This window comes from Manacus vitellinus, unplaced genomic scaffold, assembly GCF_001715985.3.
Source record: "Manacus vitellinus isolate BGI_N305 unplaced genomic scaffold, ASM171598v3 scaffold_29_pilon, whole genome shotgun sequence".
NCBI lineage: Eukaryota > Metazoa > Chordata > Aves > Passeriformes > Pipridae > Manacus > Manacus vitellinus.
The window spans coordinates 6,404,010-6,424,704 of NW_021940207.1; the positions used below are offsets into that span (position 1 = coordinate 6,404,010).

The 20,695-nt window shown below is 47.2% G+C and overlaps 2 protein-coding genes across 4 annotated transcripts in view; one reads left to right on the plus strand and one right to left on the minus strand.

Moving 5' to 3' along the window:
• LOC103759184 (D-beta-hydroxybutyrate dehydrogenase, mitochondrial) overlaps positions 1-2,930 on the minus strand; it is a 16,700-nt gene extending 13,770 nt beyond the window's left edge. Inside the window, exon 1 of one of the 2 annotated variants that reach the window (XM_029960773.1) lies at positions 2,827-2,930. In XM_029960773.1, coding sequence (XP_029816633.1) covers positions 2,827-2,919 — 93 coding nt within the window. In that variant the 5' untranslated portion in view covers positions 2,920-2,930. Of the gene's footprint in view, positions 1-217; positions 918-2,826 lie in introns of those variants that run through there. The other variant, XM_018074928.2, reaches the window with a different exon arrangement.
• LOC103758904 (D-beta-hydroxybutyrate dehydrogenase, mitochondrial) lies at positions 2,867-16,279 on the plus strand. 2 transcript variants are annotated; one of them, XM_029960772.1, is made up of 7 exons: positions 2,867-3,040; positions 4,211-4,342; positions 7,370-7,442; positions 8,875-8,985; positions 11,136-11,277; positions 12,913-13,065; positions 14,440-16,279. In XM_029960772.1, the coding sequence occupies exons 2-7, from the start codon at positions 4,260-4,262 to the stop codon at positions 14,907-14,909; spliced, it is 1,032 nt and encodes a 343-aa protein (XP_029816632.1). In that variant the 5' UTR covers positions 2,867-3,040; positions 4,211-4,259; the 3' UTR covers positions 14,910-16,279. The 2 variants fall into 2 exon arrangements, with proteins under 2 accessions (XP_029816632.1, XP_008923454.1); XM_008925206.3 differs by lacking the exon at positions 2,867-3,040 and adding an exon at positions 3,297-3,458.
• The last annotated feature ends 4,416 nt before the right edge of the window (positions 16,280-20,695 follow it).

The window sequence follows — 20,695 nt, forward strand, 5'->3', positions numbered from 1 at the left end:
ACGAAGGAATGTGACTGCAGGTTAGAGTTTCCTTCTGAAACTTGTCAGTCTTAAGAGGAATAACTTGTCAAATCCTACAGTTCTCTCCTACATCATTATTGTCTTTTGACTGACAGATAAATTGAGAGAGAAGATTTGATGTTCCATCTGGTATGACACAACAGGTTTGAGAAATCCAAAATCCAGAATCCCAGATCCTGAAGAGAAGCCCATTCACCCTCTGTCTTTGCTTGAAAGTCATCCTCTCACCACAGCTGTGAAGCAACGAACCCCTAACACTTAACCCAACTGGCAGGCTGCCAGCTGCTGTGCTGCACAGCGCTCCAAGCTGGAACCATACCCATGAGGCAATAGTGTGATACAGCAATAAAAGTCTAGAGGATGCAATAAGGAAGTGAGGTCAGTTCCATCTCTATGGAGATATCTGCAACTAATATTCCCTGTTACTGTATTCACAATGGCTGGAATATGAACATACTTATGTATTAAGTGCACTGGCTTGTCCAGTCACTTTTTCAGACCCAGAAATGGGTCAATCACCATTGCTCTCTCATCTCTTGCTTTGCTGACACTCAGTGCAGTGAAGCAGCAATAAGGGATAATTGCAGGGTGATAGTGATCAGAGCATTACTGCACAAACTCAGGTGAGCCTAAGCAGAGAGCAATAAGCAAATAAGCTACACCCAGTCCTATAACTCATGTTGAAGTTATTGCTCTCAAAGGGGAGTCATGAGCTGAAGCTGAAACAAGAACTGATCAAAAGTCTATCTTGCATTTATCATACAAACACCCACATTAACACCGACTCCTGTTTCAGACAAAGAGCACCCAGCTACAGACTAGCTCTCCTAAAGCTCTGAAGATAGCGATAGCTAAAGGACAAAAGATAAGTGAGAATTAAATATACAGTGCTCAGACTTAATTTAACTGACAGTGACACAACTCCAAGAGAGATGAGAATCAAGCATGAGCCAGATCACAGAATTTGTCAGCCACCTCCTGCAATAACTCAAGCAGCTGGCCCATGGAAAGAAAAAGACAGAAAGGAGGAGATTTAAAAATCCTCTCAGCTGCCTATAAGAGCAAGAAAAGTGAGGAACAACTTACAGTATGAGAACCTACAGTATGAGAAGGTTCCTGTGATTATTCGTTAATTATTTGCCATGACCCTAATTGCTGGTAATAAAACATGACTACAGCAGCATGGCTCCTAACAGCCTGAGGTTTCAGCAGCACCCACAAGCGTGCAAAAACCCAGGGGATGTACTGGATCTCACATCTGTACCTGCACCTGTTCGTGCCGTGCCTGATGGACAAAGAGCTAAGGGGTGAGAGCAGGGATCAACCCCATTCCCAGCAAAAAAGATCCTATCCCAGAAAAACTTCCAAACACAGACAATCCCAGTTATCCTTATCTTTTGAAAGGATAAGGTCCCAAGATAAAGCCTAATGGGCCTGTTCCTGGAGTTTGATAAGGTCAGTCTGCAGCTTACAGTCTGGCTCAGTGCTGGGACAGGAAGAGAGGACCAGCTATCAGCACAGTGACCTTAATGAGCTTTCTGAGGAACTTCAGCTGCCTCCTTCACTCACGTTCATGCAGAGCTCAGGAAACACTGTACAGGGGACAGCTCTCACACACAGTGCTGACAGGGCACCTGGGACCTGCTACAAGCACAGAATAACTTGTGGTACCAGAGGTGTTGCTGTGGCATGTGGGCAGAGTAACACTGCCTGTGTCCTTGCTGTGTGATCCACAACACTGCAATATACAAACCTCACAGTTCAAACAGCCCCAGCAGGGCAGCCTGATTTTAACCTGCAGCCAGCTCAGATGCACACACCTCACCAGCTTTTTCTACTGGGAATGACTGCTTTATTACATTGTAGAATTAATTTTACTAATACAGGTGATCTATCAAAATGATACATGTTTATTGCAGAACAGGCTGGAGAAACTGAATCTACTTTTTCAGCCTGTCTCCGTAGACAATGTGGGAACCCACCATGCTTGCCTAGACTTTTATCTTCTGTTGTGCTACTTGTTTTTTGATTCAGTTCCCTTTTATGCTCTACTCTGACATTATCAAATCGATCAGAGGGATGGAGCACCTCTCCTATGAGGGAAGGCTGAGAGAATTGGGACTGTTCAGCCTGGAAAAGAGAAGGCTTTGGGGTGACCTAATTGTGGCCTTCCAGTACCTGAAGGGAATTTACAGGAAAGATGGGGCAAGACTGTTTACAAGAGCATATAGTAACAGTACAAGGGAGAATGGGCTCAAATCGAAATAGAGTAGGTTCAGATTAGATATTAGGAAAAAACTTTTACTTGAGGGAGGTGAGGCACTAGCACAGGTTGCCCAGAGAAGCTGTGGGTGCCCCATCCCTAGAAGCGTTCAAGGCCAGGTTGGACGGGGCTTGGAGCAACCTGGTCCAGTGAAGGGTGTCCCTGCCCACGGCAGGGGGGTGGAACTGGATGATCTTTACGGTCCCTTCCAACCCAATTCTCTGATTCTATCAACACACTCCCCTCCAAGTGAGGCACACCGGGGTGCGCAGCGGAGCAGCCGCCGCGCCGCGGGTCCGAGGGCAGCGCCCGCCGCACCACGGACCGGCCGAGCCCCGCGGCGGGTCTGCACATGCCCCGGGCCGTGCCAGCTCGGCGCTTCGCCCCCTCGCACTGTGTGCCCGGCTCCACCAGCCCAGCCGGCCCCGCCGTCCGGCTGCGACACCATCCCCGGCCCGGCTACACGGCTGGCGCCATTTCGGCCTGGCGGCGCTCGGGGCGGGCTGTGCCCGGCGGGCCCCGGCCCCTCTCCGGGTACTCACGGCAGGGCGCGGCGAGCCCGCCGCGGCAGGAGGAGGCGGAGGACCAGCAGCCGGCAGCGCCCAGCGCAGCAGCAGCCCCGCCGAGCTCCCCATGCCGCAGCCTATCGCCGCCGCCGGCCCGGCCCTGCCCCGGCCCGCCCCCGCCGCGCCCGGCACCGCGGCCCCGGCCCAGCCTCATTCAAACGGCAGCAGCGTCCGGCACCCGCCGGTCCAGGTAACGCGCGGGCGGGGGATGGGTCGCGGTACCCTGCTGGAGCCCTGACAGCCGGTCCGCACGGCGACCTTGCCCGCGGCGGACGGGGGTCTCCGGCATCCCCCAGCGCGGCCCCGCCCGCAGCGCCCCACGCGGCCGGGCCGGGCCGGGGCCGCGCCCCCTCGGGTCCCTCGGCCGCGTTCGGGGCCGCGGCAGCCGCGCCCCGGAGAGGGGCTGGGCCGGGCTGGGGGCCCGCGGGGACCCCGCGCCTCGCCCGCTCCCTGCAAACCTTCTCGCAAAAAACCGCGGGGCACCAGCCGAGCTCCAAAATTTGATCAAACCACCGGGATTTCTGAGGATTAACCAAGCCGACGTGTCCTCCTGAGCCCGCACCGCTCCCTCCCTCCGCAGCTCGGTGCCCACCGCTGCTGTTTTTGCGGTAATCCCGCTGTTGTTCAGCCCGGGCCTGGCTCCCAGCAGGCCCCGGAGCTGCCGCGGCGGCGGCCCAGCCTTCGGCAGAGATGCAAACAAGCCCTAACAATTAGATCCCGTTTCTCGGCTTCAATAAAGGAGGCTGTGCGTTAAGCTGGGGAAATGTTTTTGTTTTGGTTTGGGTTTGTTTTTGTTCCATGGATCAGTTTCATCCAAGATAAATGTGATTGAAATTGACTTTCCATAACTAAGTCTTGTTCTTTGGCTGTTTTCACCCTGTAGTGAGTTTAATGGTGGTTCCCTGTGCTTAGTCCAGTGTCACCAGCTACTTAATTGCAAAGAAACGTATCTTTAACTGTAAAGCCCAAGGATTCCTTTGGAAATATGTAACATGACATCACCTGTGACTTGAAGTTATATTTTAGTTTAAAATTATTTCATATAGCTCACTTGAATAGTACATTCCATGTAAGTACCTTAATTTTTACCTGTTTCAGAGAATACAGTTAAAGATGCATTAAAGGAGAAATTCACATTTTGTTCAGATGCCTCTCTGCTTGGTACTTTACTTATAATGCTTTTCCTTATTTAAAAGCATCTTGAAGCGGTTCAAGGTTGAGCTGTTTATCTCAGCGTGAGGAACTGCAAGGGGAAAAGATGAGTTCCTTTGGACTTTATTTTCTTGTTGAAATACATGGAGTCAGCATGTCTTACAAAATAATTGAGCAACTAAAACAGAGGTGCTATCTTGTGTTGCAGAGCTAAGGAAGAACAGTCTTGCTGTTGGTAGAGTGCATTAATTGAAAGGATGCTGGCTACCAAGCTGTCCCGGCCTCTCCTAAACTTTTCTGGGAAAGCCCTTAATTTCAAGGACCCAGGGAGTGGCTTTAGGTAAGTAATTTGGTGGACAAGCAGCCATGAGATCTTGAGTAAAGCACACACCAAAGACTCATTTGATTTCAGTGAGGCAGTTTATTTACAGAGCCACAAGGTGATTGAGGTTGGAAAGGAACTCTGAAGGTCACATGGTCCAACTCCCCTGCTCAAGCAGGGCCTCCTAGAGCTGGTTGCCCAGAACTGTGTCCAGTTGGCTTTTGAGTATCTCCAGGAGTGGATATTCCACAACCTGCCAAGGCAACCTGTGCCAGTGCTCAGTCACTGCTCTGAGCACAGAGGAGATGGACTCTATGTTCAAGGAGGGTTTGGCAACATGGGGTTTTTTTCCACACTGCAGTGAAAAAGGTGTGAAATAGAGCTTTAATTAAGTATCCAGCAAGGATTTATTCTTGAATATCAGCAAGTAGGCCTTGCTGCAGTGCAAGAAACTGCCATATGTTTCTGTGACTTCATTAAAGAGGCGATGAATCACATTAAATGAGAAAGTTAAGAGGGGAGGTTTTAGTGAGAAATTGAGGTGGGCTGAGTAATGAACCCTTTTTTTCTGAACATGCAGAAAATTGGCTATCTAATTCTAATTTCTGGTTCTGAAAGAAAACCCCACTGTTTAAATTGCTATATGATTGGAACCCTACTAGTCCAAATCCAGAGGAAGTTCAGTGCTTTCCCTGGCTTTGTTTTAGAGTGGAGTTCCCAAACAGTGGTGTGTGTACCACTAATTGTATATAAGCCATTTAAAAGTGGCTTATGGCCTGCTAAACAGGAACTACCACCTCCAGTGTTGTTCTACTGCTGTTGATAGGGGTGTCCAGCACCATCAGGGTCAAGGGTGGCTCTGGTAACAGGGTGTTGTAGATAGCTAAGCTGTTAGAGATTTCCTATGCAAACAGACTTTTATCTCCTGTTTGCTCCACACACACCAAAGCTCACCAGCAGGAATCTGCTGTGGCCTTTAAAATAGGAATTAATGTTTTATTAACTTGAGAAAAGAATTTTCAGCACATTTTTTTTCTTCCTTCTCTTTTGCTTATTGTGTATTTGTGCTTTGTGCGTCTTGTACTCAGGGCAAAAATGTGTTGCATTTGCAAGTCCCCACAAGCTGCCAAACCTGAAGTGAAAATCCAGCTGTTCATCTGAAAGGCAGTGCTGTCACTAAACCAGTGTCTTAATGCATTGAGGCAGGATTTATATACTTGACTCTTCAGCTCTCTTTTTTTAGTGGAACTGAACAAAAGCCAATGCATGGTTACAAGCACAGATTCAATCTGAGGACCATCTCTGTATTCTGAAAGTCTCAGTTGTGGTCTCTAGAACTCAGTCATGCAGAGTGACAAAAATGGCTCCTGGTACATTCATGTACAGTGTAGGGGCTCACATGCTTCATGGCTGTTCCTGCTGATGACGTTCCTGCTGATGACGTTCCTGTTGATCAGCAGCCAACATCCACTTTCTACTCTTGCCTTCAGGTTCAAGGTAGGCAGAATGTCAATAAATATAGTAGTCATTCTCTACAGGTTATTGTGAATTGAGTGCAGAAAATCAGTGCTCTGCAGTGAAATAACAGGACTGGACTTGACACTGAAAAATAAAAAACAAGTTCACGCAACTAAAAGAAATGTTATGAACATTTCTGGGCACTTTAGGACACATAGAGAAGCTTATTGTTGAGGTAAAAGTTCCAGTCCAGGATTGCAGGTCAGTGATGTTAGCACACACTTTACCTGGAGACTGACATTTGCAGCAATTAAATTGGCTGTAACTATTTCAAGATTTGGCTTGCGACACTAAGTTAGAAAAAGGGCTAAACTGTTGCAGGAGGGTGAGTGGACACCATTGCCCCAATGTAAACCAGCTCCTTTTCCATCTGGTTCAAGGCTGCTGCCGTCACAGATCCTTTTTCTAGCCTTGTTTTCCCAAGATGTGGCTCAGAAGCCAGTGTGTCTGCAAGCTGCTGTGCAGTGTAGCACAGGTCACCCTGGGAGCACCCGTGATGTCTGAGCTGGAGATAATTGTGAATGATTATGCAAATTCACTTAGAAGACAGAAAAGCAGCCTGCAGGATAAGCTCTGCTGAAGGATAGAGGCTGTTAGAGGAGCTGGGGGTAGATGAAGTACAGCAAGTTTAAGGGAAGGCCAGAAGGCTCCAGGAGGGCAACGGTCAGTGCCTGAAGCAAAAATGATAAAGTCCAGAGAGGTGGCTGGCAAAGACAGAGCTTGGAGTCACTCTGGTGTGTTGTCCAAGCCCAGTTTTGATGAATGATGGCAAGACCTAAGACAGAGTGATGGTACTGGTAACATAGCTTTTCTAAATAGAATCTCACTCCCTGGAAGGCGTTGTTGCTTTGCTCTGGTCTGTCTTTGTGAACATGTTTTATCTTCCTGGGAGTCAGACGTACTGTGCGGAGGAGCTTCACGTCTGCGTGGCAGGTATTGCTCAAAGATGTCTCTTAGCTTAAACACTTGCGAAGAGGGGATATAAAATCTAAGAGTATCTAATGGGTAGACACTGCAGAAGTGTCATCCAGGATGACAGAAGGGTGGAGCTGTGTGTAAAAGCAGTGAGATATATCCAAGGAAATTCAGCCTCAGGCTGGGTATCAGAGACAAAACCACAGCAGAATACTTTCATCAAACAAGTGAAAGACTTCTCACATCCCAACTTCACGCAACCCTTAAGTGAGAGCGTTGCTGCTGTTGAAAATGCAAACATTGCACTGCCCATTTTGTGGGTGGAAGCAACTCTGTGCCTTCAGACCAGGAGCTATTTTAGAATTCTTCATAATACCCAGACAGCTCTTGCAGCTGGAAATAGCATCAAGGTCTTTGGAGAAACAAATGTTTCATACTGTAGAAAACACACAGACTCAGACTAAGGAGAACTGGATTCTGTCTTCTCAAAGGACAGCCTACATCATGTATGTAGGCAGCATACATTCCTTTTCATGTGCATGTTACAGCAGCAAGGTATGAACAAGATATCCCATGCTTGATTGTTCTGTTGGTTTGGGTTTTTTTTAACAGGCCTGTGCAGAAATTTTTCCTCCCTCTCTTGTCCCCATGTGGCAGCCGCTCTTATGCAAGTGAAGTCGATCAGGTGAGTGTGAGTTTGACTTCCAAGGATTTGTTCTGCTGAGCTGAGATTTTAACATCCCTGAAGCCTGGTGACCAAATCTGTCTTTCTGATTTGCCAGGGAGACTCCAAGCTGGACCTCCAACATACTTCACATTCTTTCCTATCACAGCTTCCATTGACGTAGCATGGTACACACTGCTAAGGATGGAAATAAACAATCATACGAGTGGGCTTTTTCTATTTTTGGAACTCACTCAGCAGATGAAATCTTCCACCTTAGAGCAGAGGGAATTTGCATGACAGGTTCTTAATAAAGCACTCTTTCTGGGGTATGGTTGTCTAAAGAGATGTAAATAAATCAGTGTGTCCTCACCACTTGATCTGGAGAGTAGCCCCCTTTAGCAGCCCTCTCTCTGAAGGTGCTGACTTGCCAGGAACAGTACCAGACAAAAGGAAGGAGAGTGTTTTGCCCTCTTGCCTATCTTGTGGCACAGAACTCAGCACTGTAGCGGTGCTAGAACATGCACAACTTGCTCCATAACTCTGGAACAGAGTCTCAGAGGAACTCAGATATGATCCTTGCATCACTGCTGGGCTTCCAGTGTGACCCTGATTGGTCCTTGTGTATGCTGGGGAAAGCCAAATTTATAGTTTGTTAAAAGAGATGAGTTGGAATGAATTTCAAGTAATTATCACCTAATCCCACCCACTTTGTTGGATGTGCAAATGTTGCTGTTGGACTGTCTGATTCACCATGCAATTTTTAGCATGTCACTTAACTGCTGCCTCTCTTTGGGTTAGAAGAAGGAGTTTGGAGAAGGAATGAGGTATACTTCTATTTAAATTGTAAGTTGGAAAAATAAGAAGGCAAAAAACCCCAACCAAACAAAAAGACTGATGACCAACTGGTCTTAATTTTAAATATTAACCCCACTTGATTTTGCTTAGCTTTTAAAACCCAGCACTAGAGAGTTCATGTGCTACAGAGAGAAAGATAAGTGAGCAGTCAGTAAGATTAATCCATATCCTTTCTTCAGTCAAATTTTCTCCATTTCCTATGGCCTGCATGGGATGCTTTAAACATACAGAAACAATTCCTGAAGGAGGGAAAACATGTCTTGGGAACTCTTTGGTTTACTTTCAGATTTCAAGATGGATGTGAACTGCCAGAGAATGGTGGTTTGCTTGATCTATTTACCTTGGGAGCCTGTTGCCAGAGGTGCCAAACTCCTCTTTGTGTTGGGAGGACAGCGATCCTGCCTCACTGGAGTGAACTCAGTACGAAACCTTTGTTTTTTGTCTTCAGGAGGCACTGGGTGGCAGTAGCCGGCAAAGAGTGTAGAGGACATCCCTGGAACAGGCTGCTCCTAGCCAAGGACATGATTTGTCCTGTGAACTGCAAATCACTGATTTCAGATAATTCCAGTGTGTTTTGTTCTGTTTTGCTTTGCAGATTGGCAGCAGAGCTGTGCTTATAACAGGCTGTGACTCAGGATTTGGATTTGACTTGGCCAAGCACCTCCATGAAAAAGGCTTTATTATTTACGCTGGCTGCCTGCAAAAGGTAGGGAAAAGAAAAACTGTTCTTCACCTGTGGCGTGTGCACCAACACATAGCAAACCCAGTCTTCCTTCTCCTCTCTGCACAACTTTCTGCCTAGGAGAGGGAGGGTGGGTGATAGCCAAAAAGACACGGCTGCTTGAATTTCAGAGAGCAAAACCTGGCCTAGACCAGAACCAGGACTGAACAGTATCTAGGGAGGTTCTTATTTAAATCACAACATTGTGGTCTATTCCATGTCAGATGAACTGGAACCCCAAATCTAACTTTATAGGCTTATCCATAAGCAAATTTGGGGGTCAGGTTGAGTCTGGACCATTGGCCCTGCTCTCAGACCATACATAGTTATGCAGGGTTTATTTTGAATAATTGTGATGTACACCAAGCTACCAGCGATTTTATGGCATGTGGTATGAGCATATTTTTCTACATTCATGAGTACAACCATGCCTTGGTGTGTATTGAGGGTCTCCTGAAATCATTGTGTAGGTCAGTCCCACTAGTGCAAATGAGAGCAGAATCAGGCTTCAAACAGCTTAGTGATGCAGCCTTGATACGCTCTGCAGGAGTGCTCTGTGTGGCCATCAGAGATGCCTGGTCATAGGGAAGAGGAGAGAGCTTTAGGCTCTCTCTCCTTATGAAGCACTGTGCTTTCTTTAGCTGCATGGCTGTTTCCCAACAGAAACAAACTTACTCCTCAGGATATCCTGGGGTGGGTCAGTTATTTTGATCTAATCTTTTAGCTCACTCATCACCATAAATGTATCTTCAGTAGTGATATTATTTAAAGAGAATTTGCCAGGTATTCTTTGATTTTATCAGTATTATTCCTATTATTAATTTTTTCCATTATTACTAAGTTTTGCTTAAATTAGTACTTTATTTCTGCTGCATTTTTTCAAAAGAGAAGTGTTTGTCTCCATAGCTCCGTGCCTTGTCTCAGCGTTGGGTCAAGGATTTCTTTGTTAGCTGGGCTCCCTCTACAGGCGTTACAGCAGAACAGACACTTGTTACAAACTGCCTTTCAAAAGGGGTCAAGGGAAAGGTTAGATGAGTACTTTTTTGATAGCTATTTTGTAACTGAAGATCAACATTAGAGAATATAATAACACAGCCATACTTTAAAAACACAGTTCAGAGTAGTAGCCTGCCTCTACACTGACAGGAGCCAAAAGTTTCAGAGTTACAAAGTTACTTCTGAGTTTCACTTCCTCTGTCTGAGCTGCTAGAAAGACCCAGTTTTCAGCGGGCATGTCTATCTGTTACTGAAATCTCCCTTCCTCTTTGCTGTCTTCAGTACTCTATTGAATGCATGTTAGTGGAAAATCTTGGCCTCTCACAATTTTACCATAAACTGACATGCAGCAGCATGCCTTAAGTCTTTTAGGCTTTGATCAATATTTACTTCCTCCAAAAAAACTCAGCAGAAAGCTTTGCAGTGTCACTCTGTAATTAAATCTTGCTTCTTTAGCTGGATTTCCATCCCATGTTTCAAAATCTCTGTGGTCGTGGCAAGACTGGTAACAGCAGTTGTCATCAGACAAACACTGGAAAATACCAAAGCTCTTTAGCTAACTGCTTGACCTCCTGTGTGTCTTCAGGCCATATACTTTCTGTAGAACAAAAACAACTCAGGAGAATGATCTGATTTCTCATTGTGCCACAGGTTTCACTAGCAAAACCATAAGCAGAATTCTGATCAGAGAGTGATAATTGCTGGTGCTGATTTTAGTGGCAGAAAAACCTTAGTGTGTTTTTAGATGCTAGATGGAAGTGGAGGTAGAAGTAAGAAGCATCATCTTTTGCTTGGGTATATTTGACCTAACCCTGACATAGAGGAAATGACTGTGAAACTTCAGTGTTATTTTCATGGGTTTGTTTTTGTCAGCACACCTGCACATCAGCTGCTTGGTGGTTGAAGCAGTTTCTACCAGCTGACTTGGTGAAGGCTCACGGTCAGATGGAGGTGCTTGAGGAATGGATTTCTGCAGAACCAGCCCTGTCTGTTCCCCTTCCTCTTAGGGCTGCAGGACTGTCCTCGTTACTCTGTGGCTGCCCTGCTCAGCCTTTGGCTTGATTTGATGGTTGCCATGCATTTGATATTCTACACAGGCTCTTTGGCCAGATTCAAACCAGCACTTTCTTCCCCTCTAGGACAAGGGAGAGGGTGGCTCCAAGGAACTGGACAAAATGAAGAGCGATCGGATGAGAACGGTCCAGCTCAATGTCTGTGACAGCAAAGAGGTGGACCGAGCAGTGGAGCACGTGAACAGCAGCCTGCAGGACCCAGAGAAAGGTGAGTGCATGGCATGGGCACTGAGGTCACAGAGGGGGCAGGAGCTCCCTCGCCTGGGCTCCAAGAACATTGTCAGGGTATATTTCAAAAGCTGATCACATGACTGAAGAGCACAGAGCTTTGAGGAGCAGCCTTGCAGAGCAAATGGCCTGTTTGAATATTGTGCTATATCAGAAAGCAGCTTCCCTCTTCAGACAGCATCTACAAAGGAAACTGCTTTGTTCTCCACTAGCTCCTGTGGGGACATTAGCAGAAACCAGAGTGGTATTCAAGGCTCTGGGATTAGTGCTTTGTTCCTGTGAACTAAAGTTTATTGTGACTCCCTTTATGTCATAAAACCTGCCCAGTGCCCAAGGATTGGGGATTAACAATAGAAATGTCTCCCCCACCCTTTCAAAAGGCAAAGGAAATGGAGAGGTTTTCCAAAGAATTTCCCATGAAGCCAGCTGAGTATCACTACAGAGTTCACAGAATATTCTGAGTTGGAAGGGACCCACAAGGACCATCGAGTCCAGCTCCTAAGTGAATGACCCATGCAGGGATTGAACCCACAGCCTTGGCTTTATTAGCACCATTCTTTAACCAACTGAGCTAATCATTAATGTCATTGCAGATACAAACATTTCGAGTTCAGGGGGTAGCTGTAACAGACTTTCTTAGCCTGCCTACTTCATTCTGCTGAGGTGATGACAACAAATTCTGCTCCAGTACTGTAAAAATCCCCATTGCTCATACATTTCTGAAACCTTTCCACCCTTTGCTGAAGTACATTTTTCGCCTAAAGAACATCCACATTCAACACAAGGTTGTTTAAAAGCAGAACAACCAACAATGTTTACTTTTGGATTTTGCATAAACCTATTTCTTTTGTCTTTCTTTATATTTAATTGTTATGTGTGGATCTTCTATAAAAGTTAAGTTTTCTAGCCCTATGTTCTCAAGCCCAGACCAGGATGAAATTGCTGCTTCTGAGGGCAGCAGACAGAAGCCTTTCTTAGACCTTTCTCAGTATGTTTCCTGTACAATTAGAATATTTTATGAAATGAGTTGATTTTATTCAAAATTCCTTTTCAGTCTTTCTTTTTAATGCCAGATGAGTAGGTAGCTTCAGTTGTTGCCATCTTGGTTGCAGCAGAATAAACGGGATAGGCCATGGCATGCATGCCCACCCATGCCTACAATCTCCTTTCCAGCACTGCAGACATTCTAGTTCTTATGGTGACAGAAGGGATTTCACTTTGAAAGAATTACTCTTTTGTTTCTTACAAGGTCATTCCTATTCTTATTATTTGCCTTTAGAGACTGTTATTTTGCTTCTTTTAAATAATCACCATGGAAAAATATAGAATGGCAAAGAAACAGCTCAGCTGAGGTTCTCTGTTTGCTGGCTCAGAACTTCCCAGGAAACCTTGTTCACAGTGTTTGTGGCTGCAGTGTTGGGTGGTACAGTCAGATCCCAGCTGTGGTTATATTTGCTCAGGAGAATGAAGTGTGCTCTGGACTGTCTTCTATCTGGTTTCCATCAGTACAAGACATAATGAAAATCTCTGTTGTGTGATTCAATAATCTATTAGCAAAGCTTTTACCAACCTGTTCTCATTAGTCTCACAGAGGTGCTTGATTTTTGTCTTGTAGGGCTCTGGGGGCTGGTTAACAATGCTGGGATTTCCACATTCGGGGAAGTTGAGTTCACCAGCATGGACACCTACATGGAGGTAGCTGAAGTGAACCTGTGGGGCACTGTGAGAACCACCAAGGCTTTCCTCCCGCTCATCCGGAGGTCAAAGGGTGAGTGAGCCCCTCCTGACTGGCTCTCCCTGTAGCAGGTCCCTCATCCAGCCACATCTTGCTGTGTTGGAGGCCGAAGGGTCTATTGCACTGCTCTCTGCACCAGTGGCCACCTCCCTACCTTTATAGACAGAATGTGGCCCCCAGCATACACAGGGACTGCCTGACCTCTCTGAGTTACACAGCAAGGCAGCAGGCCTGAAAACCAGTTATTTCTCTTTCCCATCTCTGCTACCTTGTCCTGCAACATCCCACACAAGATCTAATCCATCATACCTTCTTTTACCTGTTCAGAAGCTGCAGCTCACCATAATGTGATAAACTGTACTAAATGCCAGGAGCAATCCTCCCTGCTATATAAAAAACCAGCTGTGCCAGTGCTGGCAGGGTGGGCAGCAGCAGTATAAAAAGCTTCTTGCAGGGAAGTTGTTGGCTCTGGGATTCTGTAATGTAGGAGAGGTGGGATTTGTACAGCAAAGGCACACAGACGTGGAGCTTGTGTGGGTCTCATAAAGGAGCAAAACCTTTCCTGTACTAGGGCAAACTACCCGACTAAATGAGAATATTTTTCACTTGAGGCATCCACAGGCATTAACAATGCTGTGGATGTTGCTGCAGACCTGGGCTGGATGTGGCCTGGGCAGCATTTCTTCCAACATGGAAGAGTACCCACTTCTGTGGGCAAGATTTGTCTTTCTAACACAACTTAGCAACGAGCACTGACAAAAAGTGCAGAGAACTGCAACCTCTGCCTAGACTACAGCATCCACAGCTTCCTACCAGCATTCTCCTCAGCCAAAATGAATGGCTTCTAGAAAGGAGAAAGCCCCAGCTCTGTTCCTGGAGCCATAAGCTGTCACACAGAAAAGGGTGCAGGGGACTTAAACTGCTCTGCCTGTTTGTGGCACAGGAGCAATCTGTTCCTGTGAGCCACCATCGGGCTGCTGGATTTTGTGCCTTTGATTTGCAAATAAACAAGCTCAGTTTTGATGCCAGAGACTTTCCTTGCTCCTGCTTCCTCTTGACTGGGCTCAGTCCAAATTGCTGCTGAGCAATCCTGTTTCCCACCGTGCTGGCTCTGTCCAGTCCTCTCTGTGTTCCCCACAGCACTGAGCTTTGTGTGTCACCATGTGTTCCCTCAGGTATAATGAGCCAAGGAGCACGAGCACTGGGCTTGTTCTGCTGCCTGAAGGCTGTTGCATAGCACAGCTCTGCTCAGGTAGAGCCGTGAGCAGGTCTGCCAGGCAGCCCTCACAGCTGTGCGGTGGGCAGGAGGGGGATGCGCGTTCAGGAATCTGCTGGGTGGTGTGTGCCAGGTGTCTGCCCTGGGTCAGGTGCCACAGCTCAGCTGTGCTCTGCCTGGCCTCTGCCTAGGTCGCGTGGTGAACATCAGCAGCATGATGGGTCGGATGGGCAGCCCTGCCCGCTCCCCCTACTGCATCACCAAGTTCGGTGTGGAAGCCTTCTCCGACTGCCTGCGGTACGAGATGCAGCCCCAGGGAGTGATGGTCAGCATCGTGGAGCCCGGCAACTTCATCGCTGGCACCAACCTGTACAGCCCCGAGCGGATCAAAGCCATCGCCGACAAAATGTGGGACGAGCTCCCGGAGATCGTGCGCAAGGACTACGGCAGGAAGTACTTTGATGAGCAGGTCAGTAAGATGGAGAGCTACTGCAACAGCGGCTCCAGGGACACCTCGCCCGTCATCGAGAGCGTGGCCCACGCCCTCACTGCCACCGCCCCCTACACCCGCTACCACCCCATGGATTACTACTGGTGGCTGCGCATGCAGATCATGACACACATGCCTGCTGCCATCGCAGATCGGCTCTATGTCTACTGAGGCCTCACACTCGTAAGCTACCCAGGTGGGAAATTGGTTTTAAAGAGAGCTTTGTACACACTTCCCATTAGTCCTTTTTAAATTTTTCTAACCTCATTTCAGAGTACTGTATTTTAGCTCTAAAGGGTTCATTTAAATATCAGACATAACCTAAAGGGCAATAATTTGCAGAAAGTGCCTCATAGGCAGGAATATGTTACGTTTGTGCAGAGGCAATGATTCTTTGCTATTTATTTCACATAATCCTTTCTTTTTTCACCTCAAATATGAAGTTATAATCATTATTTAAACTGCAATTGCTCTGAAGTGTTTTCAGAATAATTTCTGCTGATGGCCAAACACAATCTTGACAATTCCTGCCTAGGGTGCAGCCTTCATACCATAAAACAGAGTCCTTCCATGCTGTAATGGCAAACCACTGCTTCCTCATGACAAAGAATGTCCAACTGACTTTTCCAGGCCTGGTCACAGTAGCCCAAGGCATAGCAGAGACTTCTTTAATTTGAGGATCAGAACTCAAAATGCTCAAGGTGCTGAAACTGAGCAACTGACGCCGTCCCTTTCTCTCTTAGAACTATACTGATGAAACATTAGAGAAAAGGAACAAGTCTGCTTTTCTTGCATGCTTTCTTGCAAAGGAGTTCAATGATCCAGGGACTCAATCCTGTAGACCTTCCCCACAGGAGTTTCTTACTCATATGAGCATTCCCATGAGTGTGAGCAGCTTTACACACAGGACTGCAGGTGTCAGGAGTGGCCTGCAGTAACATTTCTCTTCGACAGTAGCTGAATATCAGCTCCAGAGTTAGCCTGGAGAAGTTTCATTCAAGCTCCTGTAATTTGTGAGGAACACGGTGGAGCAAGGGGAAGCAGAGAGGGTTATAGTCACATGAGTGAATGCCCTTCTACCAGGGACCTCAGAGTTACACTGAAGTATTTGTACAGCACCTTGCACAGAAGGGCCTTAACCCTGACCAGGGCCTCTGGGCAGTGCAGGTGATGATAACTTCCACTGAAGGAGTCACTGAGCTGAAATACATCCAACATGACATAAATCTATCAGAACGTCCATAACAGTGAAGTTAACTTTAGAAGCAGTTTCATTTCCATTATGGTTGTTTACATGTCTGAGGAATATTTGTTTTGTACTTTAAGAAAAGAAAAGGAAAAAAAAAAAAAAACAAAGAGCCTTCCATGGAGAATGCAGAAAGAGTAAATTTTTTTTAAGCTTGAAAGGCAAAAATAAGAAGTAATTTAAATAACCATTGTTAGTGAAGTTAAAAAGAAAAGATCTCACATGCTCTAGTAACATACAATGACATGATCAAACTCCTTTGGCTTAATAAATGTATACATGAATGGTAACAAAATTCAGAGCCTTCCTCTCTTTATTTTTTATGTATTTAAGGTGAAAGCTCATGTTCTGTAGTGGTGAGGTTCACACCTGTTCCTCCTACACAGCATTCAGAGGTACATTTGCAGTTTTGGGTCTTGCATGTCTGTGTGCTGGATAGTGCAAGACTTCTGCAGGAGTACCAGATGTGTCCTGCCTCTCGTGACAGACATGCCCAACCCCTGGACTCTGCGTATTCGCAGCTCTTAAACCTGCATTTGTAGCAGACTCTTGCAGATTACAGAGCATTATTATGGATTATTCCTAAGGGATCAGGAAGGGAAACTGAGCTCTGAAGAGGGGAGGGTTGTGGTGGTGATTCAGCAGGGCAGGCACAGAACAGGTCACTGACAGATCCCAAATAAAACCCTGGGAGAGACTTGACAGTTTCCAGACCTTTCTGATTTTCTCCAGAGTCTCAGCGGTGGTTTGCTTCATCTTGTGGTGCAGGCTGTATTGCCTTTTTTATCAATACATGGAAATTTTTTCTGGGGCAAAACATAAGAATATGAACCACAAGAGACCCAGCAGGCACAAGAACTACTTGCAAGGCAGAGCAAAACACCTGGATAACAATGTCTGCTGCACATGATGCAGCAGAGAGAGAAAAGCCTTTAAGAAAAGTTCTGGTAGTCTAAAAATTCAGCCCTAAAATGCTAAGTAACATTAAAAAATCATGTAATTCCACCTGGCACGCTAGCTCCCAGTTTTACTGCTGGCTTTTAATAGAGACATCAATGAAGTTAGACATGGAAAAAAACGAGTGCACAGCCAGGTTATCTCAGTTTAGCTCAGAGACCCCTGAGAGCAAGCGTAGCAGGCACTGAACAGTGCCACATTCATTCCCAAAGACAAAGCTGAGCAGGGATAACTGTGCTCACATGCACACGGCATCTCTTCTGGAGGCTCCTGAACTCTTGCATGAGGTGGCCCCAGGGAGCTCTGGAGCTGTGCCAGGGCCAGAGGAGATGTGACGGTAACGCGTGGTCACATCTGATGGGGAAGCAATGGGGTGCTCCTGTGCATCCACGGCTCTTCCAGTGTTTCTGTGTGAGTTTGCCTGACACTGGGAGAATTTGGTAGCAGATTTGTTGTCAGGAGGGCAGCAAGCTGGCTAGTTTTTCTGCTGGGATCTTTGCAATCCCACGCTTTCAGGGTTTGCCCTGAAAAGCGCATTAAAAGCTAATCCCCTCTGGTTTTGCATGACTGTCCTTTTGACTCGGTGCACTCGAGGTCCTGCCTGCACGGTGCCACTGCGGCTCCTGGAATAGCTTCGACCCAAGTTTATTTGAAAACTGAAAAGAACAAAAGCATAGCAAAAGAGGACTTGGCCAGGCACTTGGTCCTCTACACTTCCAGAGCTACCTCAGTGAGAGCTTCTGCTCCCTCAGGAGGAGCTGGGGAGCCTGGAGGGGTCAGTTTGCAGAGTGCCCACCCTTGGGCTCTAGACTGATCCCAGCTGGTTGAAGGAAGGGCTCTCTCTTCCCAAATTTCTTGCCAGGCAAAGACCCTTGGCAACCACGCAACAGATCTTACTGTGCAGCAGCCCTTGGGCAACCTGGAGTTAAAAATAACTTTCCCTTGGGTGGTGGGAGGCAGCAGAGATGGGGTAATTTTAACTACAGCTGTTACATCTTGTTCTGAGCCTTAATGTGGAAATCCACTTCAGAACTTTTTGCTCCTAGTGATGAGTGCTGTGTTTGAGACCAACATTTTGTGACCCTTTACTGCCACATTATCTGGATTAAGTGCAGGGATTCCCAGTTAAACAGAAGATCATGTCAGAGCCAGGAATTCACACACCTTTGGGACAGCTGGTCCCAAGGTTATGCCTCAGCTCTGACATCATGGCAGAGGTCTGGCCCAGGCTGCCTCCTGGGTGTCAGCCTTGTGAATCTGGTTGGGACTTAAGGCTCTGGGCTGGTAGTTTGGATCCAGGACTGCTCCAGAAACAGAAAAGAGGAAGGGACCACTCCTGTTCAGGCAGTTTTAAACAGCTGAGCACAGGGTGTCTTCTCCAATTGAATTAAATATAACAATTAAATAGATCCTCAATTAAACATATGAGTGCCTCAGTTGCTGAGCTACAAGTCAAATCCCTGTCTATTCTGAGATTGGACTAAAGCCAAGGGGCCTTGCTGCAAAGTGTATGTGCAGCTGCTGGCACTTGGGGGACTGTGGCTCTGAAAAGAAAGTATCTTCCCAGAAAACAAGAAGGGAATCATAAGCTTAACTCACAGATCTGATGATGCTTACCCAGGGAGATACCACTCAGGAGCACTGCACTGGTTTCTCTTCCCTCTTTCCCAACAACCACATAGGGCTTGCTGTGCAGCCTTGGGATGCTGCAGAGTTAAGCTGGTACTTCGCTGTGTGAGATGAAGTGCTGGCCTGATACCACTAGAGCAGCAAACAGTGAATTCCTCCTGCATGAGTGCATGAAGCAGGAGAGGTCAAGGCCAAGATCAGCCTGTGCACCTGTCACAGGGATGGCAGGCAGTGCTGGCAGTGCCACCCCTGCTCATCAGCACCTGTCACCTGAGCATCGCAACCCTCACTGGGTGATGGGTGGAAGGGATGCTGTGAATATGCCCCAGTTTGGGCAGTCAGAGGGGGCAGCACACGTGCCACCCTGTCAGCCAGAGGGACTGACTACCTGGAGCAGGCTCAGCATCACTCCTGCCAGCCCTGAGGGCAGTGATGGCAGACATGGGTGTGTCTGGCCAAGGGGTGCCAGCTTGGCCTGTGTTCCTGGGGACTTCCACCCCCCACCAGGCAGAGAGGGACACACAATGTCATCTTGCAGCTCCCCTGCAACCAGTGAGGGAGAGGTGGAGGTAGTTGCCTACCATGTTCTGCCTTCAAAGGGTTCCAGGACTTCAGGACTGCCTGGAAAACCACAAAGCAGGCTGCTCTGCTTCCATAGCCAGCAGGCAGCTCACTGTGGTCTGTGGGAAGCATAGGGATGAGGAGTCTGGCTAACATGTATGTTGCTATCTTAAAGTAATTTTTGCTAACACAGTATTTTGTCTGTGGTTATTTGAAGATGCCTTTTTGTCAGCATCTGTCCCTATCAGATATGAGTCCTGTCTTCCTGGGGCTCTACCACCATAAGGAACTGGAACAGGGACTGGACCTGGCTGCAGCCTCCTCCAGTCATCCTCTCCCCTCCCTTCCCTAGAATAACATTGTGCAATTATTTGTGTGATGTGAGACATCTTTAGCAGAAAAGCTTGGGAGACCTGTCCTCACCTCCCACATGAATCCTGGGGAGACAGAGCTCTCCCACAGTGGGGGTACCCTGGTTCCACAGCCGTGCAGCAAGCGGATCATCCCACTCACAAACCAGTTTGTATCTGTGGTGCTGAGGAGTGTGCCCTGGGAAACACAGCCTCACTGCAGCCACCCCAGACAAGGTGCAGTCCTCAGCAGGGGCTTCATCCCATCCTCCCTTTGCATTTCTGACAAGCTTCCGTGTGCTGGTCCCTGGGGTAAGCATATGGGGCTAGGCAAGACCAAGGAGAGGTCTTGCCTTTCCCAAGAGTCTAATCCTATGAGTTTAAAATCCCCCTCCTCGTCTTGTGCACAAGAATTGCATGTTGGGAAGTAACAGGAGCCTGTTCTCCCCCTCCCTGAATACCCACACACCAAACCCCTGGAAAGCTCCTTGCTGGAGCTGGAGGTGAAAATGTAAATGTTCCCATCCCCATTTCTCCCTTTGCTGTGAATGTCAGAGCAGTTGCATAAAAATGCAGTAATATCCGGAGTGATCACTGTGGTGGTATTTCTGACTTTGCCTGGAGCAGGATGGACCATAAATCCTGTGAGATAACATGTTGCCACAGAGACTCCCAGCCAGTTTTTCAGGCCTTAGGAGTCTGAATGCTGCTGGTGCATCCCAGACAGCCCAGCCAGGGTTGGGCATTACTAGCACAAAAAGCAGCAGGTTTCTGTTGTGTCCATGAACACAGGGTGAGTATTCACTGCTTCCCCTATCAAGGGATCTTGGAGGTATTGTGGGAAAGTTTAGCAGGATCCAATCCACCACACAGTGAAACTGAGACTTCTTGTCATGAGACTGAAACTATAACTGGTCTGAAGGAGAGACCAGAAAAGCTACAGATTGGTTCAGCAGAAGCTTTGAGTTATTCTTCATGTGTCACCTCTGAATCTGCAATGAGTTTAAAACCAGAGAAAGATCTTACTCCCTGATGATTCACCAGGACCTGGCCAGCCCCAAGTGGGGTTCCCTGCCTTGCCCATGGCCCAGGATTCCATTTCAGCCCCATCGCAGCTGTCCATCCCCAGGGTGGGGATGAGGATACTGGTATTCAGCCTCACTGGGATGGATTCACTCCTACAACCCCTGCCTGTTCCCCTCTCTCCAGTGGAC